The sequence below is a fragment of the Melanerpes formicivorus genome, unplaced genomic scaffold, assembly GCF_026170545.1.
Source record: "Melanerpes formicivorus ecotype bairdi unplaced genomic scaffold, bMelFor1.0.p_v2 SCAF_158, whole genome shotgun sequence".
Classification (NCBI taxonomy): domain Eukaryota; kingdom Metazoa; phylum Chordata; class Aves; order Piciformes; family Picidae; genus Melanerpes; species Melanerpes formicivorus.
In genome coordinates, this window is record NW_027142510.1 from 281049 (window position 1) to 305519 (window position 24471).

General features: G+C 66.3%; 3 protein-coding genes across 3 annotated transcripts; all 3 read right to left on the reverse strand.

Moving 5' to 3' along the window:
- Window positions 1-883: 883 nt before the first annotated feature.
- Window positions 884-6196, reverse strand: MCL1 (MCL1 apoptosis regulator, BCL2 family member). Its single transcript, XM_068168813.1, has 3 exons — window positions 5653-6196; window positions 3441-3688; window positions 884-2563 (listed from the first exon to the last, which is right to left on the reverse strand). Exons 1-3 carry the CDS (start codon window positions 6173-6175, stop codon window positions 2447-2449), a joined length of 888 nt encoding a protein of 295 aa, XP_068024914.1. The 5' UTR covers window positions 6176-6196; the 3' UTR covers window positions 884-2446.
- Window positions 6197-8686: 2490 nt separating this feature from the next.
- ENSA (endosulfine alpha) lies at window positions 8687-14739 on the reverse strand. Its single transcript, XM_068168826.1, has 3 exons — window positions 14590-14739; window positions 13378-13503; window positions 8687-11259 (listed from the first exon to the last, which is right to left on the reverse strand). Exons 1-3 carry the CDS (start codon window positions 14644-14646, stop codon window positions 11089-11091), a joined length of 354 nt encoding a protein of 117 aa, XP_068024927.1. The 5' UTR covers window positions 14647-14739; the 3' UTR covers window positions 8687-11088.
- A 569-nt stretch (window positions 14740-15308) lies between these two features.
- GOLPH3L (golgi phosphoprotein 3 like) lies at window positions 15309-23268 on the reverse strand. The gene is made up of 5 exons (XM_068168825.1): window positions 23159-23268; window positions 22374-22564; window positions 18716-18847; window positions 18418-18532; window positions 15309-16382 (listed from the first exon to the last, which is right to left on the reverse strand). The coding sequence occupies exons 2-5, from the start codon at window positions 22551-22553 to the stop codon at window positions 15955-15957; spliced, it is 855 nt and encodes a 284-aa protein (XP_068024926.1). The 5' UTR covers window positions 22554-22564; window positions 23159-23268; the 3' UTR covers window positions 15309-15954.
- Window positions 23269-24471: the final 1203 nt, after the last annotated feature.

Consider the following 24471-nt stretch of genomic DNA (forward strand, 5'->3'; position numbering starts at 1 on the left):
CAGCCCTGCCTGAGGGCCCTGCAGCACCCCCAGGGACACAGCCAGGGCCTGGCACAGCCCCAAGCTAAGCCAAAAGCCAGAGAGACACCAAACAGCCAAACCAACCCACCCCAACCACCACCAAACCGCTTCTGGTGCAGCAGCTGCCCTGCAGGGCCTCCACCACTGCCTGTGGCAGCCAAGGGCCCCCCCAGCTCTGCAGAACCCTCTCCTTGCCCCCCCGAGGCTTGGTGGCCCCACAAGGCTGCAGCCATCAGCTTCTGTCCTCCAGAGGAGCACTTCCCAGCCAAGGCTCCCACAGCAGAGCTGCTCTTAGGAGGAAGCTCTCCAAGGGAGGTCTGCACCCTCCCAGCGCCAGGCAGGCCCCAGGCTGCAGGAATTGAAACCAGGGGGAGGCAGAAGGCAGGGAGCACTGCGGGGGGGGAACTGGGCCCCTCCCAGCTCCTCAGGCAGCTGCTTGCTCTGCCCAGGCAGCTGAGGGTCAGGACCAGCCCTGCACAGCCAAAGCCACCCAGCTTGTGTCCCCCTTCAGGGCCAGGAGAGGCTGAGCCCCAGGTTCCAGGAGTCCTTTCTCCTCAGGAGGTGGCAGCCCCCTCCCCACTGCCACAGCAGCTGCCCACAGAGCCCCAGCAGACTTCAGGGCACGCTGAGGAGCTGCTGCCCAGGCAGTGAGGCACCTCCCAGCCTCTCCCAAGCCAGAGTGAAGCATTTCCCAGCGTGGAAGAGCTCCAGGGAGCCCCAGCAGGTGACACAGCACCCAAGAGAGCTGCCCACAGCAGCAGGGATCCATGGGCTGGCCTGGAAGCAGCACCTGTGCAAACAGGCCCAGGGCAGGGCAGCAGCACTCAGCAGCTCAGGGGAGGAAGAGCAGCTCTGAAAGGACTGAGAACAAAAGACATTTATTGACAAACCTGAGGCTGGCTCAGCACAGCAGCAGGGCCTGAGAGCAGCATCCTGCAGCCTGGCTCCCAGCAGGCAGCACCCAGGCTGCAGGTCAAGCACCACAGGCCCAGAGTGCAGCTCCCCAAGAGCCAAACTGCTCCCAGCCAGGGCAGTGATGCAAACCCCTTCAGAAGCAGCCTGGGGGAGGAGCAGGGACCAAGCCCAGGGCTGGCACCAAGGGACTTGGCAGAAAGCTGCAGATCCAAGCTGAGTTTTATTCTGCTCCAGAATGTTTACATTCAAACATCAGCTTCAGTTGACTCAAGGCTGAGAGGCTCAGAAGGAAGGGAAGGGAAGGGAGGGATGGACACCAACAGCCTCCACAGCTCCCCCAGCCCCTGGAAGAGCTACAACCACCCAGAGGAAACCAAGGTTGGACCAAAGCAGAAACATCAACTGTGGCCAGCAAGCCGTGGGCAGGAGGAGAGCCACTGATCCCTGCTGTGCTCCCCAGCACTGCTGCTCCAGGAGGCCAGGGGGAGGCTTGTGTGCAGCCCAGGCAGGAGAAGGCTTTGCCCCAGAAGTGCTTCCCAGCAGGAGCCAAGTGCAGGGCAGCCAGAGGCAGCTCTGCCACGTCCCAGAGTCCTTCTGTTTTGTAGGATTAGCTCTGTGGAACTGTCCACATTCTACAGCTGGAGAGGGATTCACAGGTCCTTTGCAGCCTCCCCAGCCCAGGTGGGGTTGGTTCCTTTGCCCATACTCAGGAACAGTCTCCCCTGGAGCTGGAAGCTGCCTGTGTGCGGTGAGCGCCAAGCCCAGGACGGGCAGCAGGCTGTGGGCACAGCCCTGGAGCTCCTCTCCTGCTCAGTGCCTGGCTGGAGCTCTGCTGGCAGGGCAGGAGCCTGGCAGGGCCTTGTCTTCTGGCAGGAGGTTTCCTCTCTTGGCTGCTGGCACAGCTCCTGCCCCTCGTGGCTGGCGGAGGAGCACTCAGCCAGCAGTGCCCAAAGGCTGCCTCGTGGCACAGCCCGGGCAGGGGCAGGCTTGCAGTGCCTGCTCCAGGGCTCCTGCATCCTGCTCCAGCACCCAGGGGCTCTGCTCCAGCAGAGGGCTGCAGGGACCAGGCAGGACACCAGCAGCAGCAGAAGCCACTTCCAGAAGCCCCCAGGCTTGAGCCATCTGCTCCGTGCACAGCGACCGCGCCAAGCCCAGCGGCCTGCAGAGGAGTGCTGCTGCTGCCCTCTGGCTTTGCTGCTCAGCAGCCAGGTTGCCTCCAGGATAAAACTGAAGTGGTAAACTTGAGCTTTCCATCACCATCCTCTCACAGGAAGCAGAAGGATCGACTCCCACTTGCTGCTGGCAGAGGATTCGACCCCCGTGGGCATCCGCCGCCCGAGCTCACCCTGCCCCTCCTGGGAGGGGCTGCTTGGGGCAGGCCCAGCTGCTCTCCTCAGCTCACTCAAGTCCAGCTTGCCCAGCGCCCAGAGGAGGAAGTGATCAGCTCTCCAGCCCCCGTGGGGCCTGTCCAGGCCAGAGCTCTGTCCCTCTGCAGCTCTGTGGCCCAGGCTCACCGGATCATGTAGGCCAAGCTTGCCCCCACTCCAGCCACGCCTGCCAGCGCCATCAGCATCTTCCTGACGCTGCCCTCCATGTCCTCCACTCGGAAGAAGTCCACAAAGCCCTCCTGAAAGAGAAGGAGGGGAAGTCATTTCTGTGCCTCCCCTGGCAGGAAGCCCTTTCAGCCCTGGGGCAGTGCCCAGCCAGCTCCTTTGCCCCCAGGAGCTCCCTGCAGGCTGCCCAGCAAGGGGCAGGACAAGAGGCCTGGAGCTGTGCCAGGGCAGGGGCAGGTTGGGTGCTCTCAGGCACTGGAGGAGGCTGCCCAGGGAGGTGGTGAAGTCATCATCCCAGGAAGGGTTCAAAGGAGGCTTGGAGTGGTGCTGAGAGATGTGGGTCAGTGGGAGGGGCTCAGCAGCAGTGGCCTTGTGGACTCCATGTCTAAGGTCTCTGCCAACCTGGAACTCTGTGGCAGAACCAAAACCACTGCAGAGCAGCTTCGAGCTCAGTGGGCTGGGGATTGACTCAGGCTGGGGACTGGGGGCAATGAATCCAAGGTAGGGGAGGAGAGAGTTAGATTAGACCTCAGGAAGAAGCTCTTCCCCAGGAGGGTGGTGAGAGCCTGGTCCAGGCTGCCCAGGGAGGTGCTGGAGGCCTCAGCCCTGGAGGTGTTTGCAGCCAGGCTGGAGGTGGCTGTGAGCAGCCTGCTGTGGTGTGAGCTGTCCCTGGGCAGGGCAGGGGGCTGGGGCTGGCTGAGCCCTGAGCTCCCTTCCTGCCCTGCCAGCTCTGGATTGCTGCCTGGGGGCAGGGGGGAGGCAGAGTTTGGGCTCCAGGCTGCTCCAGGGCAGCTGACTGCGAGGAGCTCCTCAGGGGCAGCCCCAGGCTGGGGCTGGAGGCGCAGCAGGCAGGGAGCCACCGCTGAGCCTCCTGGCCGGCAGCAGGGGCTGACAGGGGCAGGAGAGGGCAGGAGAGCAGAGGGCAGGGCCTGGGCCCGGGCAGCGACTCACCCAACCGCCCTGGCTCAGCAGCCACTCGCGCCGGCCCGAGACCAGCGCCTCGGTGAGGATGGCAGCCAGGGCGCCGATGCTCTGCTCCTGCCGGATGCTCTTCAGGTGCCTGGCCAGGAAGGCCCCGAAGGCGATGAGGGTCACCACGCGGCCCCAGTTGGTGACGCCGTCGCCGAAGAGCTGCGCCGCCACCTCGCGCACCGCGCACAGGTCTGCCTCGCCGCGCACCGCCAGCCGCCGCAGCATGCCTGTGGAGAGGCTGAGTTAGACACGGGGACCCCACACGGGGCACAGCAGTGCTGCAGCAGAGCCCTGGGGAGGGGCTGCAGCCCTCACACCCCCAGCCCGAGCACAGGTCTGCCTCGCCGCGCACCGCCAGCCGCCGCAGCATGCCTGTGGAGAGGCTGAGTTACACACGGGGACCCCACACGGGGACCCCACACAGGGACCCCACACAGGGACCCCACACAGGGACCCCACACAGGGACCCCACACAGGGACCCCACACAGGGACCCCACACGGGGACCCCACACGGGGACCCCACACGGGGCACAGCAGTGCTGCAGCAGAGCCCCCCGGGAAGGGGCTGCAGCCCTCACACCCCCGGCCCAAGCCCCGCAGGAGTCACTGCCAGGTCTCCAGGGTCTGGAGCTGGGGGGGCTTGGGCTGGAGGAGAGGAGGCTGAGGGAGGCCTCACTGCTCTCCAGCTCCCTGAGAGGAGGCTGGAGTGGGGCTGGGCTCCTCACCCTGCGATCAGGAGAGAGGAAATGGCCTGAAGCCATCCCAGGAGAGGCCTAGGGGGAAAGCTCTGTGGTCAGGCCCTGGCCCAGGCAGGAGGTGGAGTCCCCATCAAACCTGTGGCCATGGCACCAGGGGCCAGGGCTGGCCTGGATGGGCTCAGAGACCTTCTCCAACTGCACCAATCTCTGCTTCTGCCAGAGGTGGAGGCCCAGCAGCTGCCTGCCCCCGCAGAGGGCTCACACTCGCCCGGGCCAGCCCCAGGCCAGCCCCAGGAGCCCAGACCTAGCTCCTCCCTCGCCACCCCAGGCCCAGCTGCCGCCCCTCTGCACATCACTGCTCCACCTCCAGGGCTCCAAAGTGGTTTGCAGGCTGGCAGCAGGCCTGGCCCTCAGGTGGGGCCGCAGGAGCCAGCAGCTCCCAGCGTGGGTGCAGGGAGGGAGCGGCGGAGCGCCCCGGGCTGCCCTGCAGTGCCCCTGAGCAGCACCCAGCGGGAGGAGGCTGCGCGGCAGGGGGAGGCAGCGCCCGCGGCTGCACAGCGCAGCAGGAAGCTGCCCGCAGAGGCCAGGTAGCCACCCCCGGGGCTGAGCATTCCTCCCGGGCTGGCTCACGCCACAAACATCCCCAGGAATGCGGCGGGGGGGCCGGGGCAGCCCCCGCTGTCAGCTCGGCACAAGGCAGGAAGCGAAGCCTGCTGCCTCCGCAGCCTGAGCGCAGCCAGGGGCTGCAACCTCCTGCAGCACAGGCACCGAGCTCCGCGCCGGGCACCGTCCCCAGCTGGGCTCAGGGGCCCTGAGGCAGCCCTGGGGGCAGGAGCTTGGCCTCGCCGCCCCTGCAGCTCATCCCCGAGCCCCCCAGAACGCTCCGCAGGGAGATTTGCTCATCCCGGCCTCGGGGCCAAGTCTCTGAGGCTGTTCTAAGGCTCCTCAGAAATGAGCAAAGGAGACGAAATTAACTCGGGCACATCGCCCGGGGGAGCTTCCCCTCCCCCCCGGCCCTGCTGCCCCCCAGGCCCTGCTGCCCCCCCCCCCGGCCGGGGCGGAGGGGACTCGGACTCCCGAGCTGCCCTCGGGGCGCTGAGGACTCCCTGCCCGCAGCCACGGGCGGAGCAGGAGCCCAGGAGGCGCCGCAGCTACTCTGGCACCGAATGACCTGCCCGGCACAGCCCCCCCCGCCGGGCGAAGGTCAGTTTCGCTCCTGATCACTTCCCAGCTGCTCGGCTCCCCGGGCCGCAGGCTCACCCCCGGCCGGCAACCGGCGCCCAGGGCCCGGCGCCCAACGCCGACAGGAGGGGCAGGGGGGGTGGTGCGGAGCCCCCCGCCCGGCCCCGGCCCCTCCCAGCCTCGCCGCGCGGCAGCCTGCAGCCCACCCCCTCCGAGCGCCCCCCCCGAGCGCCCCCCCCAGCGCCGCGATGGGGACCCCTGTGCCCCCCGCAGCCCAGGCCGGGCCCGAGGCTCCCCCCGCGCCACGCACCCTGGAAGGCGAGGTCGTGCTTCTGCAGGATGCTGTCCCCGACCCTGCGCAGCGTCTCCAGAGCCTTCTCCATCACGGCGCCGCCCGCCCGGGGCCGCCCGGGGCCGCACAGCAGCCCCGGGAAGAGCTTCTTGGGGCCGGGCTCGGCCTCACCCGCCGCCTCCCGCAGGTAGCGGCCGATGAGCTCCAGCGAGTCCCGCCACAGCTCGTCCGGGGCCCCGGGCGGCGAGGAGGGCAGGGAGCCCCCGCCCGGGCCGCGGTCGCAGTCGGGCTCGCAGCCGTCCAGCTCCTGCTCCGGGCTCCACCGAGCCGCCGCGGCCGCGCCGCAGCCAGCCGGCGAGCGGGGCGCCTCGGGGGGGGCGGCGGCGGCCCAGCGCCGTCTCCCGGCGCCATCCGCGGCCCGGGGCGGCGGGGCGGCGCTGGCGGGCGGCGGCTGCGCCCCGGGCGCGGCGGGCGGCAGGGCCGGGCCTCCGCCGCAGTAGAGGTTGAAGCTGATGACCGCGTTCCGCTTGACGGCGAACATGGCGCTGCCGCGGCCGGGGGAGCGCCGCCGCCGCTTATATGGCGCCGCTGACGCACGGGGCGCGCCCGGGGGCGGGGCCGGCCAGCGCCGGTTCCGCTTCCGGCCTCGCTTCCGGCCTCGCTTCCGGCCTCGCTTCCGGCCCCGCCCGGGGGCCTGGGGTCCTCCTCGCCTCGCGGAGGCTGCGCTGGGGCCTCCCGCCCGGGGGGGGGCCGCGCCCGGGGCGCCCTCTGCTGGCGCGGCCGCAGCAGCGCCGCCCGCGCCGGCCCCGGGGGCTCTGCGGCAGGGGCTGAGGCCAGGACGGAGCTGCTGGGCCGGGAGCAGGGCGAAGGCCCCAGGGGGAGGCTCGGATGCTGGCTGCAGGGGGCTCGGATGCTGGCTGCAGGGGGCTCGGCCTGCCGGGGCTGCAGGGGGCTCAGCCTGCCCGGGCTGCACAGGTCCTCGCCAGCACGGAACCGTCCCCGCTGCTGTCTCCCTCCCCGCCCCCGTGCAGCTCAGCTGCTTCTGCCTGGCCCCAGCCCCCTCCCACCCCTCTGCCACGCTGCCTCAGTGCTTCCCCTTGCCGGGGGCCCCAAAGTGCTCTCGCCCCACACCTGCCAAGAACCAAGGATGTGCAACCCCCCCCGGGTGCCACCCCCCACGGACCAGGCTGGGAGCACAGCTGGGGTGCTCTGGGGTCCAGCAAGGAGGAACCTGCCCCCCCCCCCCCAAATCCTCCCCTCGGCCCCAAGGATGCCTCAGGAAGCAAACTCCTGGCAGCAGAGGCAGCCTGGGGCTGGGGCTGCTCTGGGGCTGGGGCTGCTCTGGGGCTGGGGCTGCCCTGGCAGGCTGGGGCTGCTCTGGGGCTGCCCTGGCAGGCTGGGGCTGGGGCTGCTCTGGGGCTGCTCTGGGGCAGCTCTGTCAGGCTGGGGCTGGGGCTGCTCTGGGGCTGGGGCTGGGGTTGCCCTGGCAGGCTGGGGCTGGGGCTGCTCTGGGGCTGCTCTGGGGCTGGGGCTGGGGCTGCCCTGGCAGGCTGGGGCTGCTCTGGGGCTGCTCTGGGGCTGGGGCTGCCCTGGCAGGCTGGGCAGCACCCAGAGCACACTTCCAGAGCAGTGCCAAGCTCCAGAGCACAAACAAACACCAGCACATACTTGGCACCAGGCTGGAACAGCATGTCCCTGGGCAAACACCCAGCCCTGGCCCCTGCTGGGGAGGGGCCCTGAGGGGCTGCAGGATGCCCAGCCTGGGGGGCAGGAAGGCTCCAAGCAGAGCCTGAGGGTCACAGAATGGTCCCAGGCCGGGAGGGAGCTCCAGAGCTCCTCCAGCCCAGGCCCTCTGCGCTCAGCAGGGACAGAACCAACTGCAGCAGGCAGCCCAGGGCCTCCCCCAGCCTCACCTGGGACATCCCCAGGGAAGGAGCCCAACCCCCCTGGGCAGCCTGTGCCAGCCCCTGGGCAGCCTGTGCCAGTGCTCAGCCCCTGGGCAGCCTGTGCCAGTGCCCACCTCCCCCCTGGGCAGCCTGTGCCAGTGCTCACCTCCTGGGCAGCCTGTGCCAGCCCCTGGGCAGCCTGTGCCAGCCCCTGGGCAGCCTGTGCCAGTGCCCACCTTCCCCCGGGGCAGTGGCAGCCTCAGCTGTGCTGCTGAGCCCTGCAGGAAAGGAGACAGCAGGGATGGAAGCCCTGAGGCTGCCAGCTCCAGGGTGGCTGCCAGCAGGAGCAGAGGGGGCAGGGCAGGGGCAGGGCAGGGGCAGGGCAGGGGCAGGGCAGGGGCAGGGCAGGGGCAGGGCAGGGGCAGCTCCCCCTGGGGCAGCTCTGACTGCTGCAGCCCCTGCCCACAGCGGGGGGGGCAGGGATCTGTTGTGGAGGGAGGAGGAAAACCTCTGCCCCTGGCTCAGCTGTGTGCCAGAGTGAGCCTGTGGCAGGGCAGGACCCCATGGACCCCCCTCCCCTGTACCTCCCACACCCACCCCACACACCCCCCAGAGCCCTACCTGTGTCCCATGGCCCCCCCTGGCCTCACCAGCAGGGAGCAGCCTGACCAGCACCCCACAGCCCCACTGCTGGGGTCCCTGGGGGCAGCCTGACCAGCACCCCACAGCCCCACTGCTGGGGGTCCCTGGGGGCAGCTCTCCTCCCAGGCTCCAGAGCTGGCCTTGAGCCCCCTCATGGCTGCCTTGCCAGGGACCCCAACACAGCCTCCAGAGCTGCTTCTGATGCCCAACTGAAACCTCCCCTGCTGCAACCTGAGGCCATTCCCTCTCCCCCCTCACTGCCTGCCCAGCTCAGGGGGGGGTGGATGCAACTCCTGCCCATGGCTCCTGCTGCTCCTCACCCTGGGCTGCCCCCAGCACCACCTCCCCCTCCTGCAGCAGCAGCAGCAGCCTGGCCTGGGTGGACCAGCAGGGAAGGCTGTGGCTGGGAGCTGAGCCTCCCCCCTGCCCACCCCCAGCAGCCCCTGGGCTGCCACATCCCTTCACACTGCTCTCCTCTCCCAGCCCCCAGGCCCCCCTCTGGCAGAGAGCAGAGATCAGCAAGGTACAAAAGTAGATCTGTTTTATACATCCCATCCACAGCTATGTACAGCACCCAGGAGGCTGCACAGCCCCTGCCAGCTCTGCCCTGCCCAGGGCAGCAGAGGGCTGGAAGGGCAGCACAGGGCTGGAAGGGCAGCAGAGGGCTGGAAGGGCAGCAGAGGGCTGGAAGGGCAGCAGAGGGCTGGAAGGGCAGCAGAGGATGCAGCAGAGGCTGCAGCAGAGGATGCAGCACAGACCTGCAGCTCCCCCCTCCCCCCCAGCCATGCTCCTTGCCCCTTCCACCAAGGGAAAGCTGTCCCCCAAGGGCCCAGGGCTGGCAGGGGAGGCCCTGCTCAGGGGTCCCTGGCAAATGGAGCCAGGGTTGGGTTTGGGTTGGAAGTGGCCTCGGAGCTCAGCCAGCTCCAGCCCATGGGCAGGGACCCCTCCCCCCAGCCCAGGCTGCTCCAGGCCTCCTGCAGCCTGGCCTGGAACACCTCCCTGGGCAGCCTGTGCCAGGCTCTCCCCACCCTCCCCTCCTCTCCTCTCCTCTCTCCCAGCTCAGAGCCACTGTCCTCACCCTGCCACCCCCAGCCCTTCTCAGAGTCCCTCCCCAGCTCTCCTGCAGCCCTTCAGCAGCTGGGAGGCTGCTCTGAGGTCTCCCTGGGGGTCTCCTCTCCCAGCCTGCTCCACAGGGGAGGCTCTCAGCCCCGTGACCAAAGCCCTCTGGCTTGCTCCAAACTCCCTGAAGGCCAACACCGAGCTCAGGCAGCCCCTGGCAAGCAGCCTGCCAGGAAGCACCACCACAGTGCCTGGCTGCAGCAGCAACCTGCAGTGCAGATGCCCAGGGGAGCCTGAGGCAGGCAGCCAGGGACAGCCAGCAGCAAAGCCCCCAGCAGAGCATCGCTCCCTGCCTGCCCTTCCCCTCGCCCAGTGGGAGCCCCTAGAACCAGACAGACCCCCAGCCCCTCCCCCCCAAATCAGGCCTCAGCCAGAGAGCAGGGACAGGGAGGACAGGAGGCTGCAGCCACCACACCAAACCTTGCTGGGGCTCTGCTGGCTTTCTCTCTCACTTCTTGGGGGGGTTGGGTTGGGGTTGGGTTGGTTTGGGTTGATTTGGTTGGTTTGGGGTTGGTTTGGGTTGGTTTGGGTTGATTTGGTTGGTTTGGGGTTGGTTTGGGTTGGTTTGGGGTTGGTTTGGTTGGTTTGGGGTTGGTTTGGGTTGGTTTGGGTTGATTTGGTTGGTTTGGGGTTGTTCTGGTTGGTTTGGGGTTGGTTTGGGTTGGTTTGGGGTTGGTTTGGGTTGGTTTGGGGTTGGCTTGGGGGTTGGGGCAGGGGTTGTTTGGTTTCCTTTCAGGCCTGGGAGAGACAAAAGGCAAAGGAAAACTACAAGGTGAGACAAATCAGCAGGAAACCCAAGCCTGAGAGGCCTGAGAGTGTCACCACAGGCCTGCCCCATGCTCTGCTCCTCAGCTGTCTCTGTGCTTCTGGGGGCTTATCCCCAGTGCTGCCAGAGGTCAGCTCCAACAGCTCACACCCACCTCAGCAGCTGCCCCTGCTCCCCCCTGCAAGCAGCAAAGCCTGGGCAGGGGCTGCACACAGGCAGAGCTCTGCCCCACACTGCTGCACCCCCAGAGCCCCCCTGGGCATTCAGCTCACCACCTTCTGCTGCCTGCTTGCAGAGGAGCCAGAAGAGCCCAGGGCAAGAGCAACTGCCCCCAGATCCTCTGGGCAGCTGCCAGCCTGGTGCCAGCTTCCTCCCTGGCAGCCAGGCTCAGGGGCAGCCCTGCTGGGACCTGCTGGCAGCTCCAAGTCCAACTCTGTCCTGTCCTGGGAGCTCTCTCTGCCAGCAGGGAGCAGCCCCTGGGAAGCTGCACCAGCAACACAGCCACCTCCTCCCCTCTGCCCATCAGCCAAGCTCTGCCTGTGAAGCTCCAGCACCCTCCCACCCCCCCAAAGCTCCAGGTCCTCTCCCACAGCTTCTGCCCAGCCAGCTCCTCCCCTGCAGGCCCCTGCCAGGCCTCCCCACCCCACAGCTCCCTGCTCTGCTCTCCCACCCACAGCCCAGCACACGGCACAGGACTTCTCTCAAGGCTTTCCTGCTTCCCCTGGGGCCTGCTCCTGGGGTCCCAAGGAGAAGCCAGCACTTGAGTGGCTCTGCAGGGGAGGATGGCTTCAAACAGCAGGAAAGCCTAAGGCTAAAGCCAGGCTCAAGCCTCCCTGTGAGTCCCAGGCTGGGGATGCCTCTTGCTGACCTTCTCTGGGGGGGAGGAGTTCACTGTAAACACTCAAAAGAACTACATGGGGTGCTCCCACCCCGAGGGGGCTGTGAGGTTCAATCCATTTCAGCCAAAAGGAGAAGAAAAAACCAAAGGAAATAGAAAAGGAAGAGGAAGGGAAAGCAAAAGCCAAGAGCCTGGGGGCAGGGCTACCCTGCCAGCTTGCTGGTTACAAGGGAGGACTTTCTCTGGGGGAGGTCCTGAGGCGTGGGGATGTGGTCTCCTGTCACCAGGTTCTTGTCTGGCCCCATGCTGGGCAGCTGCTTGTTCTTCATCTTTGCCTTGGCCATGTTGTAGTCACCAGAATCAAAGTACTTTTGCTGGAAGGAGAGAGGAGGTTGGGTTACCCTCATCTGCTGCAGCAGAGGCACAGAAGCCACAAACAGCAGCACAGAGCTGCCAGGGCTGGGAGGGAGCTCAGGGCTCAGCCAGCTCCAACCCCCTGGGAGGGAGCTCAGGGCTCAGCCAGCTCCAAGCCCCTGGGAGGGAGCTCAGGGCTCAGCCAGCTCCAAGCCCCCTGGAAGGGAGCTCAGGGCTCAGCCAGCTCCAAGCCCCTAGAAGGGAGCTCAGGGCTCAGCCAGCTCCAACCCCCTGGGAGGGAGCTCAGGGCTCAGCCAGCTCCAAGCCCCCTGGAAGGGAGCTCAGGGCTCAGCCAGCTCCAAGCCCCTAGAAGGGAGCTCAGGGCTCAGCCAGCTCCAAGCCCCTAGAAGGGAGCTCAGGGCTCAGCCAGCTCCAACCCCCTGGGAGGGAGCTCAGGGCTCAGCCAGCTCCAAGCCCCTAGAAGGGAGCTCAAGGCTCAGCCAGCTCCAGCCCCTGCCACGGCCAGGGACAGCTCACACCCCAGCAGGCTGCTCACAGCCACATCCAGCCTGGCCTTGAGCACCTCCAGGGCTGAGGCTTCCACCACCTCCCTGGGCAGCCTGTGCCAGGCTCTCACCACCCTCCTGGGGAACAACTTCTTCCTCACAGCCAATCTCCATCTCCCCACTTCCAGTGCTGCTCCATCCCCCCGGTCCTATCCCTCCCTGACACCTCCCAAAGTCCCTCCCCAGCTTTCCTGCAGCCCCCTTCAGATCCTGGAAGGCCACAGGGAGGTCTCCTGGGAGCCTTCTCCTCTCCAGCCTGCACAACCCCAACTCTCTCAGCCTGGCCTCAAGGCAGAGCAGCTCCAGCCCTCTGCTCCTCCTCCTGGCCCTTCCCTGGACACCTTCCAGCACCTCCAGAGCCTTCCTGGCACAGAGGCTCCAGAGCTGGCCCCAGAGCTCCAGCTGTGGTCTCAGCAGGGTGGAGCAGAGGGGCAGAATCCCCTCCCTGGCCCTGCTGGCCACACTTCTGCTGCTGCAGCCCAGGCTCTGCTTGGCTCTCTGGGCTGCAAGTGCTCACTGGGGGCTCAGGTTGAGCTTCTCCTCCCCCAGCAACCCCAAGGACCCTTTCAAGGAGCAGCTGAGGTTGCTCAAAATGAGGTCAGAAGAACATCAAGCAAGGGGAAAGTCCAAGCAAGGCAGCCTGGCTTCATTCAAAAGGGCTGTGAGGGATGCTGGAGGCACTGGACCAGGGCTGGGGAGGAAAGGCTGAGCCCTGGGGCTGTTTGGCCTGGAGAAGGGAAAGCTGAGAGGGAACCTGGTCAATGGTTACAAACATCTGAAGGGTGGGGAGCAAGAAGGGGCCAGGTCCTGTTCAGAGGTGTTCTGGGATGGGATGAGAGGCACAGACACAAACTGGACCCCAGGAGCTTCCACCTCAACATGAGGCTGCTGGAGGCCTGGAGCAGGCTGCCCAGAGGGGTGGTGGAGTCTCCTTCTCTGGAGGCCTTCAAGCCCCCTCTGGCTGTGCTCCTGTGTGCCCTGCCCTGGCAGCAGGGCTGGGCTGCAGGATCCTCAGGGTCCCTTCCAACCCCACCACTCTCTGAAGCTGGCTCCTGGGGAGGCCTTTGGAGGGAGTACAGTCAGAGGTTTGGCTTTTCACACTGCTGCCAGCATGGAGCTGCAGCCAGCTGACTCACTGCTAAGCTCAGTGCCCTTTGCACAGGCAGAGCAGAGGACAATGACTCAAACCTGAGGCACCTCAGTGGCCTACTGAACCCTGGGGAGCAGGGCAGCAGGGACTCATGCACCTCCCCTGCCTGCAGATCCCAGGTGTTAGGCCAGGCTGAGGAGAATGGGATGGAATCCTCTGCTGGGGGAGGGGCACAGAGCAAAACCACCTGAGAGGTGGCAGCTCTGGGGTTCTGAGCAGGCAGAAGCCCTTTGTGCTGGACCACAGCAGCCCTCAGTGCTTCAAGCTTGTGGCTGCTGGATGCCAGTGCAGCTCAGGCCCGGGAAGGAACCTGCCCCCCCGGCCTGAAATGACTTTCTGCCCTGGAGGATGCTGTGGGGGTGCTCTGGCCTGGCTGGAGCTTGCCAGGAAGGGAGGTAAGGACAGGGAGGAAACACCAATACCCCTTTCTGCAGCCTCTTCATGAGGAAGTCAGAGCCTCCAGGCTTCTGGCCCAGGTTGGGGTATTTGGCCTTCAGCTTTGCCTCTTCTGCTCTCTCGGGGCTGACAGTTTCCTTCTCCTGCGCGTCCTGGGAAACAAAGAAGGGGCTGCAGAGTCCCTCAACACCCTCGGCAGTGCCTCCCACCACGAGCCCCCCGCCACGGGAGACTGAGCGCCCCCCTGCGTGCCCGACAGGCAGCACACCTGCCCCCTCCCAGCACCCTGCCCCAGCGCTAAACCAGCACCAGGGAAACGGGAGAGGCTTCCCCCAGCGAGCCCGCGCTGCCTGCAGGGCGCTGCCTGCAGAACACTGCCTGCAGAACGCTGCCTGTAGAGTGCTGCCTACAGAGCGCTGCCTGCAGAGCACTGCCTGCAGAGCGCTGCCTGCAGAACACTTTCTATAGAGTGCTGCCTGCAGAATACTGCCTGCAGGGCTCTGCCTGCAGAATGCTGCCTGTAGAACACTGCCTGCAGAGCGCTGCCTGCAGAATGCTGCCTATAGAACACTGCCTGCAGAGCGCTGCCTATAGAGCGCTGCCCATAGAGCGCTGCCCATGGAGCGCTGCCTGCAGGGAGCTGCCTGCAGAACACTGCCTGTAGAACGCTACCTGCAGGGTGCTGCCTGCAGAATGCTGCCTGCAGAACGCTGCCTATAGAGCGCTGCCTATAGAGCGCTGCCCATAGAGCGCTGCCTGCAGCTCCGCTTGCGCCCCGCAGCAGGGCCGACTGCCCCGGGGGTAGTCAGGACACGGGGATGCAGCGGCCGAGGGAGCCGGCCCGGTACCCCCGGGGCCCGCGGGCAGCTCCGCCCCTGCGGGGCAGCCAATGAGCCGCGGCCAGGGCTGGCGGCACAGCCCCCGCGGTGGTCCAGGCAGGGAACCTGGGGGCGGCTGGAGCCAGCTACGCAGCCCCGCGTTCCCCTGACCCCCGAGGGGCGCAGCCAGGCCAGGCCAGGCCAGGCCAGGCCACCCCCGCACTCCCCAGCCCCCTCCCCACGCCGCCATGGGGAACCAGTCACGCACCGGCCCCGCCGGAAGTCCCGCCCTCCCCAGCCCCTCGGCCAGTGAGAGAGCAGCGCTCATCAGACGGACACCGGGAGCAACCAATACCCGCACAGTGCTGTGTGGGGCTAAGCCAATGGGAGCCGGCCCTGCCCGACCCTGCGGTTCCCTACCTGTTTCTCCTGTCCAGTGTCTCCCGCGCGGGCGCCGGTACCGATCGGGGCTGCCATAGCGGCGGTGGAGGGGCAGCCTCCGCGCCCGCACGTCCCCCGCTCCGCTCGGCCCCGCGCTCTACTCCAAAATGGCCGCCGCCGCCCCCTACCGCCTCCGCTACCTGACGGACAGGCGCGCCAGCCAATAGGCAGAGGGAGGCGGCCTGGGTGACATCACACCTGACCAACCAGGGCTCGCGGGGGAAGGCAAGAGGAGGAACCGTTGGCCAATGGGAAGTAAGGCAGCACCACGTGGGCAGGACGGAGGCCGGGGCTGCCGCACCGCTGCGGGAAGGGTCGAGGAGCGGAGCCCGGGGCCGGGCAGCGGGGCCGCAGCAGGCACCCCGGGGCTGCAGGAGCTACTGGGGAGGCCTGGCACCCACAGCAGTGCGAACGCACCAGCCAGGCTCGGGGGAGCCTTTCCCAGGGGCAGCCTTAGCGCAGGGAACAGGCCCATGGAGAAGCAAACGGAGCCTGGGGTGGCCCCAGGGAGAGCGCCGGCGACAAGAGCAGGTCACGGGGTGCAGGCAGGGGGCTGCAGCTCAGACCCCCTGGCAAGGTCGTGACAGGAGCGGCACCAGCGCGGGACCTCCCCTCGGCCACGTTTTAGCCACTGCCAGCAGCCCAGGGCAGCTGCACCCAGGGTGGCTGCAGCAGAATGAACTACACAGGAGCCCCTGGGGCTGCAGAGAAATGCATTTAAAGGAACTGCAGGAGAGTATAATGGTGAAAAAAATAGAAAATCACAGTTTTCCTCTCATTGGGCAGGGCAGGGCAGGGGTGTGACATGGCTGCAACCCCGGGCCAGAGCTCCACAGCCTTCCACAGCTGCTCCTCCGTAGTGCTGAGGGCTCTGGGCTGCCCCATGGAGTGGTCCCAGCTGCCAGGCACCCCCAAACCAGCCCCCTGCCTGCTCCTCTGCCCCTAGCCTGTTGTAGGAGAGTGTCACAGAGGAGCTCATGCTGCCCAGGCGGCTCCAAGGCAAGTCCTGTGCATGGAAGAGGGGACCACGGAGGCAGCCAAACAAGCTGGGAGCGGAGGCTGCTCCACAGCCCCTTTGCTGCTGTGGTTTAGCCCAGGCTGGGCTCTGCCCTCTCCCAGCTCTCTGCTGGCTTCAGAGCAAAGCCCCCAGGCAAGAAGTGCTGCAAGGGGAGCGAAGCAGCGGCACCACCTCCCCCCGGAGGCGCTGGCCTTTGGAGGAGGGAGCGACCTGCCCGGCGAGGGGGCAGAGCAGATCTCTGCTCCCTGCCGCGGGAGCTCCACGCCCAAATATCCCCGGGCCTCACGCTGAGGCAGAGCTTCCCCCAGCCCCGGACTGGAGGCTCTTTAGGACTTGTTGAAAGCCGCCAGGACAGCCCAGATCATCTCCGCCCCCTGGGCTTTGGCAGCCTCCGCCTCAGGGTCCACCTCCAGCAGGTCCTTGGTCCTGTTGACGGCCAGGTCGTATTTGTCGTCGGCCAGGCTGGCGAAGACGTTCTCCAGCACGTCGGAGGAGTGAGCCAGCACCAGCAGGGCCAGGGTGCGGCGCTCCATGCGGCGGGGCTCGTTGACCCAGCGCTCCAGCAGGCTGTCCTGCAGCCGCCGCAGCAGGCGCTGCTTCTCGGCGGCGTTGCTGACCGGGTGCGTGGTCATGTCGAAGAGGAGGAAGTTCTGCTTCTCCGTGCCCAGGATGCCCTTCTCCACCAGCGCCTTGGCCAGCCGCTCCCGCACGTTCCGCAGCTGGTACTGCAGCTTGAAGGGGTTCCAGGTCTCCCCTGCGGGGCGGGAGGCGCAGCTGCAGGCCGGGGGCGGGAGGGCGGCTGTGCCGCCCCGGCCCCGCCCCCAGTCCCCAACCCCGCCCCCGGCCCCGCCCCCAGTCCCCAACCCCGGCCCCGCCCCCGGCCCCGCCCCCAGCCCCCGGCCCCGCCCCCGGCCCGGAGCCCGCTGCGGGAACCCTGCCAGCACAGGCTGCGGGAGCTGCGGCTGCTCAGCCTGGAGAGGAGGAGGCTCAGGGGAGACCTCATTGCCCTCTGCAACTCCCCGCAGGGAGGTTGTAGCCAGGAGGGGGTTGGGCTCATCTCTCTAGCACCAGAACAAGAGGACACAGTCTCAAGCTGTGCCAGGGGAGGTTCAGGCTGGAGGTGAGGAGAAAGTTCTTCCCTGAGAGAGTTGTTAGCCATTGGGATGTGCTGCCCAAGGGGGTGGTGGAGTCCCCAGCCCTGGAGGTGCTCAAGAGGGGATTGGATGTGGCACTGGGTGCCATGGTCTGGTCATGAGGTCTGTGGGGACAGCTTGGACTCGATGATCCTTGAGGTCTCTTCCAACCTTGGTGATTCTGTGATCTTCAGAGGTCCCTTCCAGCCCCTAACATCCTGGGACCCTGGGCCTGACTAAATAACCTGCAGCAGCACAGGCTGGAGAGCAGCCCCAAGGAGAAGGACCTGGGAGTGCTGGTGGATAACAACCTCTCCATGGGTCAGCAATGTGCCCTGGGGGCCAGGGGGGTGCTGGGGGGATCCAGAGCAGTGTGGCCAGCAGAGCCAGGGAGGTTCTCCTCCCCCTCTGCTCTGCCCCAGGGAGACCTCCCCTGGAATACTGCATCCAGCTCTGGGCTGCCCAGTTCAAGAGGGACAGAGATCTGCTGGAGGGAGTCCAAGGGAGGGCTGTGAGGATGAGGAAGGGACTGCAGCACTGCCTGGGGAGGAGAGGCTGAGAGCCCTGGGGGTGGTTAGTCTGCAGAGGAGAAGGCTGAGAGGGGAGCTGGGAAAGGTCTGTAGGTATCTGAGGGCTGGGGGGCAGGAAGGGAGGGACAGGGACAGGGACAGGCTCTGCTCACTGTGCCCTGGGACAGGCCAAGGGGCAGTGGATGGAGACTGCAGCCCAGGAGGTTCCACCTCAGCAGGAGGAAGAACTTCTGCCCTGTGAGGCTGCCAGAGCCCTGGAGCAGGCTGCCCAGAGAGGTTGTGGAGTCTCCTTCCCTGGAGCCTTCCCAGCCCCCTGTGGCTGTGTTCTGTGTGCCCTGTGCTGGGCTCTGTGCTCCTGCTCTGGCAGGGGCTTGGACTCAAGGATCTCCTGAGGTCCCTTCCCACCCCTGTGATCCTGTGCCTCTGACACACTCCTCCCCTCAGTCCAAGCTGGCAAAGCTGCCAACAGCCACCAGGTGCAGGTCCCTTTGGAAAGCCTCTTCTGCCTAGGACCTTGGATCCCAGGCTTGGTGAAGACTCAGCATGAAAGAGGAGGCAATGGGGAGCTAGGTTCCTGTCCTCCACTGATCTCCCACCAAAACAGACACAGGAAACCATTATCTGCCCCACATTCAGGGAGGTGGTGGAGGCCCCAGTCCTGGAGACATTCAAGGTCAGGGTTGATGAGGCCCTGAGCACCCTGATCTAGCTGGGGACTCAGACTGGCTGTGAGGAAGAAGTTGTTCCCCAGGGGGGTGGTGAGAGCCTGGCCCAGGCTGCCCAGGGAGGTGCTGGGAGCCTCAGCCCTGGAGGTGTTTGCAGCCAGGCTGGAGGTGGCTGTGAGCAGCCTGCTGTGGGGTGAGCTGTCCCTGGGCAGGGCAGGGGCTGGAGCTGGCTGAGCCTTGAGCTCCCTTCCAGCCCTGGCAGCTCTGTGGCTCTGTCCCTGCTGACTGCAGGGAGGTTGGAGCAGGGGAGCTCTGAAGGTGCATTCTGTGCTCCTCAGCTCTGCTGTCAGTCTTCTGACCACCTCCAGTGAAGGGAGGGCAGGGCCAGGCGGTGCCAAGGGCACAGGTGGCAGGGGCAGGCCCTGGGGGGGGCCGGGGGAGTGCCTCTCCGAGTGCCCTACCTGTGAGGAGCTCTATCCAGGTCTGCACTGTTTCTGCAGGCTCTGTGGCCTTGATGTGTCGGAGGGTCTCATCCAGCAGCACGTCACCAGTGGGGGCATCAGACTTGAGCAGCACCTGGAGGGACAGCAGGGGAGCATGGCCTGAGGCTGGGCACCCACCCACCGCTCCCCCCGAGGCACCGGCCCAGCCCCGGCAGGCTCCCGGCAAAGCCTGCTGAGGCTCAGCTCGGCTGAGGGGGCAGGAATGAAGCCCTGAGGCAGGTCGGGCTGCCTAGCCCAGCTCCTGAGGCACCCTCACCTTCCTCTCCAGCAGCCTCTTCCTCCTGAGGGAGAGTGGCTCCAGCTGGATGCGGCCGCGCAGGGCCAGCTCGATGAGGATGCCGCCCCGCAGCCCGGAGGAGATGCAGTCGTTCCAGAAGGAGGTGTACCCCTGGGGGGAGAGCATGCATGCAGCTGAGTCCTGCCAAACCCCACCACCCCTCCCAGCCGGCTCACCACCTGCCTCTCCCAGCTTCCAGAGGTCTGAGAGGAGCCACAAGGAACCAGCAATTCAATCACAGCTTCTGAGCCCGGGGAGGTGAGACTGGGGGGGAGCAAGGCAGACAGCAGCAGGTCCCACTCAGCAGGGGACAGAGGCTGGGGCTAAAACTGCAGCCCAAAAGGTTGGCATTGGCACCAGGATGAAACCTGGGCTGGGCTGGAAGGGACCTCAAAGCTCAGCCAGCTCCAAGCCCCTGCCCTGGGCAGGGACCCCTCCCACCGGCCCAGGCTGCCCAAGGCCTCATCCAGCCTGGCCCTGAGCACCTGCAGGAAGGAGGCAGAGAGGGAGGGGACAAGGCAGGAGGAGATGGAGGGCAGGTCAAAAGCCAGCAGCCCACAGAGCACTCTCCCAAGCCTCCTTCCTAAGGAGAGGAGGCTGAGAACCTGCAGCCCTCCTGCACAGCAGCCTTCCCCCGGGTGAGGGCAAGGCCCTGGCCCCCGCAGCTCTGTGTACCCACTCCCTCCGGGCTCCAGGCTGCTCTGCCTGTGCCGCACACAGAGCCACACAAAGAAACGCAAAGGAAGCCCCAATAAAATCAATCTGTGTTTGCTTGCTTTGTTTCCTTGTGAGGGAAGACAAAGCAACCTTTCAGCCCTGCCCTGCCGATTGCCCTCCGCGGCAGACGCCCCTGGGGCTCCTTTGTTCTCTGGCACAGACACTTCAGCAACCTGCTGTGCAGCAGGAGGTGTGGAGGGGACCAAAAGTTGCCATTCCCCGAGCTGGAAGAGAAGTGACCCTGAGAAAACAGCAAGGGGCTGAAGGCAACCAAGTTGAAAGCTCCTGGGTTCCTCCCAGCCTCTGGAGTCAGAGCAGAGGAGGGTGGTGGAACACTGGAGCAGGCTGCCCCGGGAGGTGAGGGAGGTCTCCTCCCTGGAGATACTCAAGGTGAGGCTCAGCAGGGCTCTGGGCAGCCCGAGCTGGTTGGGGATGTCCCTGCTGACCACAGGGAGGTTGGATGGATGAGCTCTGGAGCTCCCTTCCAGCCTGGACCATTCTGTGACTCTAGGGCTGGGGGGGCACGGGGCTGGGGGGGGCACGGGGCTGGGGGGGGCACGGGGCTGGGGGGGCAGCCACTTTCTCCTGGGGGGGCAGACTGGGACCTGATGAATTCCACTGCAGGCTCCCTGGACGTGGCTCCAATTGTCCTGGTTTGGCTTTTCCCCAACCATCAAACCATGAGTGAACAACAGAGCTGGGCAATGGATCCCCTGATCCTCCAGGACCTGCAGGGGGCTCCAGGAAAGCTGGGGAGGGACTCTTAGGGTGTCAGGGAGGGGTAGGGCTGGGGGGGACGGAGCACAACTAGAGTGGGAGATTGAGATTGGCTGTGAGGAAGAAGTTGTTCCCCAGGGGGGTGGTGAGAGCCTGGCCCAGGCTGCCCAGGGGGTGGTGGAAGCCTCAGCCCTGGAGGTGCTCAAGGCCAGGCTGGAGGTGGCTGTGAGCAGCCTGCTGTGGTGTGAGCTGTCCCTGGCCAGGGCAGGGGCTTGGAGCTGGCTGAGCCTTGAGGACCCTTCAGCCCTGGCAGCTCTGTGCTCCTCTGATCCCTTTGGAGCTGGAGGAATGCGGAAGGACAGGCTGGGAGGGCAGGGGAGAGGGTGAAATCCCAACAAGGTTGGGTTGGGTTTGTTTTGCACCTGCTGTGCTCTCCTAACTTCCTGGTGGCTGAAGGATCACTACCAGGAACCACCAGGAACTAACCAAGCCAAGGACACTACCAACTAGCCCAGGAAGGAAGCAGATCCTGCCAGGCTCCTGGGCTGTGCTCAAATATTGGCTCCAAAGCTGCCTGCACCTTCCCTTCACAGCCCTGCTCCCCTCTTACCTCCTACCAGCAAGCCCCAGACCTTATCTGGGTCTGTGGAACAGGGCAGCCAGGAGCCCTCTCTCACTCACACAGCCCTGAGCCTGCCAGACCTGTAAGTGTGGTCCCCATCAGGAGCCACAGCCTGAGCAGATCTCTGTGAGCACAGGGCAGCAGCTCAGACTGACTGGAAGCAGCAGCTCAAACACCTCCCAGTGGCTTAATCTCAACCCAGAGACATGGATGAGAGGAGGTTCATCTACCACAGCTCTGACACCCACGGTGCCTCCTCTCCTCAGAGTGGGAGGGAGGAAGCAGTCACAGGAAGAGTGCTCCAGGAGCTGAAAAACCTCTCTCTAAGGCTCTCCTCTGCCATCACCAGCCCAAGGAGGGCCTTGGGCAGCTGCTTAGCTTCCTGAGGCCTCAATTTCCCTCTCTATTTAACAGGAGCAGCAGACTGCCCCAAAGAGATGGAGATGCTGTATGTGCCAAGGAAGACAAAGCATTGGCAAGACAGCAGCCAGGCTGCAAGAGAGGAGATGTGGACTGGAGATTAGGAAGCAGCTGTTGACAGTGAGGGTGGGGAGAGACTGGAACAGTTTGCCCAGGGAGGCTGTGGATGTCCCCTCCCTGGAGGTGTTCAAGGCCAGGCTGGAGGAGGCCAGGAGCACCCATGGCACGGGGTTGGAACAGGATGATCTTGAAGGTCCTTCCCAACCCAACCCAACCCAACCCAACCCATTCTGTGGTTCTATGATAAGGGCCAAGCATCTCCAAGAGCTCAGCACAAGAGATCATCTCCACTCCCCACAGCTCATCCTAGGCATAGCTGAGAACTGTGGCTGACAAACAGAAGCCAATTCAGTGTGGCCAGGGTCCTTCTCCTGCAGAGGACAACCCCCAGCCCCCCAGATCATCAGCTGCAAAGCTTGCCCACTGCTGCCAGGGCACTGCACACAAAGGCAAGACAACCCCCCCAGCAAAGGTCCCCACCCCCCTGCCTGGCTAAGGAAATCAGCAGCCTGTAAAGCAGAGACCTGGTCCCCACCTCCTCTGCCATTGCTGCTTCCTCCTGTTACCTTCCCTCGCCTGGCTCTGCCCTCTCCAAGCCTGCCCCTGCTGTAACTGGCAGCAGTGCTCAACCCAGTGCAAACTGTGCTCTGGGTGGGTCAGCAGAGGGGGGTGGATAGGCAAGGGGACACTGACCACTTGATGCAGAGGGTGAGGCTCCTTTCACCTCCCCCCTTTGGCCCTGGCAAAGAGCAAGGCAGATGGCAGTGACACAATGCCTCGAGGCACTCCTCACCTCCAGCTGCTTCCCACAGCCCCCAGGGCAGAGACAGGGGGACAGCACTTGCAGAACTCAGCTGCAGGCAAAGGTGGTTGGCATGGAGCAGGTGGCTGTGCTGAAGACCCCTCAGGGGGGATCCATAAGATCCCTTCTGCTGCTCACTTCAAGCCTGACCTCCAGGTACGCCCAGGCAGCGCTGCCACCGCCGAGCACCCAGCTGCCAGCTGCCAGCCTTACCTCCTTGTCCTTCAGCCCCAGCAGCAGCACCTCCCAGCCTTACCTCCTTGTCCTTCAGCCCCAGCAGCAGCACCTCCCAGCCTTACCTCCTTGTCCTTCAGCCCCAGCAGCAGCACCTCCTCCATCAGTGTGAGGCGGATATCTTTGGAATCATCGGGGTTCTCCTCGCTCAGGTCCCTGTCTGCAGCTCCATCTTCCTCCCCGTCAGCCTTGTGCGAGTTCCCTCCCGCCTCGGCGCGCCGTGCTCGGCGTGTCAGCGTCGTCATCTCCCCTCCAGCTGGACACAGAGAGCCGAGCTCTGCCCGCCTTGCTTCGCCTCGTGTTTTCTAAGCACGGGGCCGTGCTACAGCTCAACAGCCCGGGGGCCCAACCCAGGCTGCAGGGAGGCTCAGGCAACTGCAAGGGTCACTCGCTCCTCCTACCCAGGAACTCCGGCTCACCCTGCCCAGGACGGCCGCACCAGGCAGTGCAGCAGCGGCCATGCTGGGGGAGACGGTGGCAGGCTCAGGGCGAGAGAAGCTGGGAGCCACAGCCGAGGCCTGCACCCCGCGGAGCCCTCAGCCGCGCACTCCGCGCCCAGGCGAGGTCCTCACCCAGCCACGACGCGGGACGGCCGCAGCGGCCCAGGGCCATGCCGGGCAGCACCTTCCCCGTGAGGCACGGCCCTGGGCTCCCGACGCGCAGCCGGCGCTCCCGGGGGCTCTCGTCCCGGGGGCTCTCACGTCCGGCCCCCAGCCCCTCCCGAGCACCCTGCACCCCCTGCGGCCGTGACCAGACCCCAGCGCTTTTCCCCCGCAGAATGCGCGCAAACAGCGAGAAAGCCGCCCCCGGCGCGCAGCTTCGGAACTAAGGAACAAAACCCAGGTCTTACCCTGAGCCACGGTCGCCCCCAAACCGCCCCCGCGATCAAACTTCGTGGCCTGGGCGACGAGAAGCTCCCGGAGGGGCCGGGGCGGGGAGGCGGGAGCCGCGCGGCCACTTCCTGGGCGCGGGGAACCAATGGCAGCCGGCGCGGCCGGGAACCACCAATGAGCGCGGCCGGAACTGTGAGACCGGCCCCGCCCCCCGTGCGTCACGCGCAGGGAGGCGCCGGGCGGAGGGGTCCCTGGCCGGGGCAGCGCCGTGAGCCGGAGAGCGAGGACCCCCCCCCCGCGGCAAGGACCCCCCGCGGCGAGCGCCGCTGGCTGCCAGCACCGAGCCCCCCCCCGCGGCGAGCGCCGCTGGCTGCCAGCACCGAGCCCCCCCCGCGGCGAGCGCCGCTGGCTGCCAGCACCGAGCCCCCCCCGCGGCGAGCGCCGCTGGCTGCCAGCACCGAGCCCCCCCCGCGGCGAGCGCCGCTGGCTGCCAGCACCGAGCCCCCCCCCCCGAGGCGAGCGCCGCTGGCTGCCAGCACCGAGCCCCCCCCGCGGCGAGCGCCGCTGGCTGCCAGCACCGAGCCCCCCCCGCGGCGAGCGCCGCTGGCTGCCAGCACCGAGCCCCCCCCCCGAGGCGAGCGCCGCTGGCTGCCAGCACCGAGCCCCCCGCAGCCGCTTTGGGGTTTTTTGTGTTTGGTTTGCTTTGCTTTTCCCAGCTCTGCTCCCGCCGCGCTCGTGCCCGCCGCCCCCACCCCCCGGGGCGGCACGGATCCGGACCGAGCAACCGCAACCCGCCGAGCGGGAGGAGCGAGCAGGAACTGCTTTCAAGAGCAGCCGTGGCCAGCAGATGGAGAGGCGATTCTGCTGCTCTACTTTGCTCTGGTGAGACACACACCCCCGCCCCCCCGCAGTGCTGTGCCCAGCTCTGGGACCCCCAAGACGAGAAGGACATGGAGCTGATGGAGAGGGTCCAGAGGAGGCCACCAAGATGAGCAGAGACTGGAGAACCTCCCCTGTGGGGACAGGCTGGGAGAGTTGCGGTGTCCAGCCTGGAGAAGGCTCCAGGGAGAGCTCAGAGCTGCATTCCTGTCTGAAGGGGATCTGCAGGAAGGCTGGGGAGGGACTGTTGAGAAGTGCTGGGGGTACAGGACGAGGGGCAGGAGTTTGAAGCTGGGGCAGGAGACATTTAGGTTGGATATTAGGAGGAAGTTCTGCAGCATGAGTGGTGAGGCACTGCAACAAGGTTGCCCAGAGAGGTGGAGGCCTCAGCACTGGAGACTGAAGGCCCAACTCGATGGGGCCCTGAGCAACCTGCTCTCGTTGGAGGTGT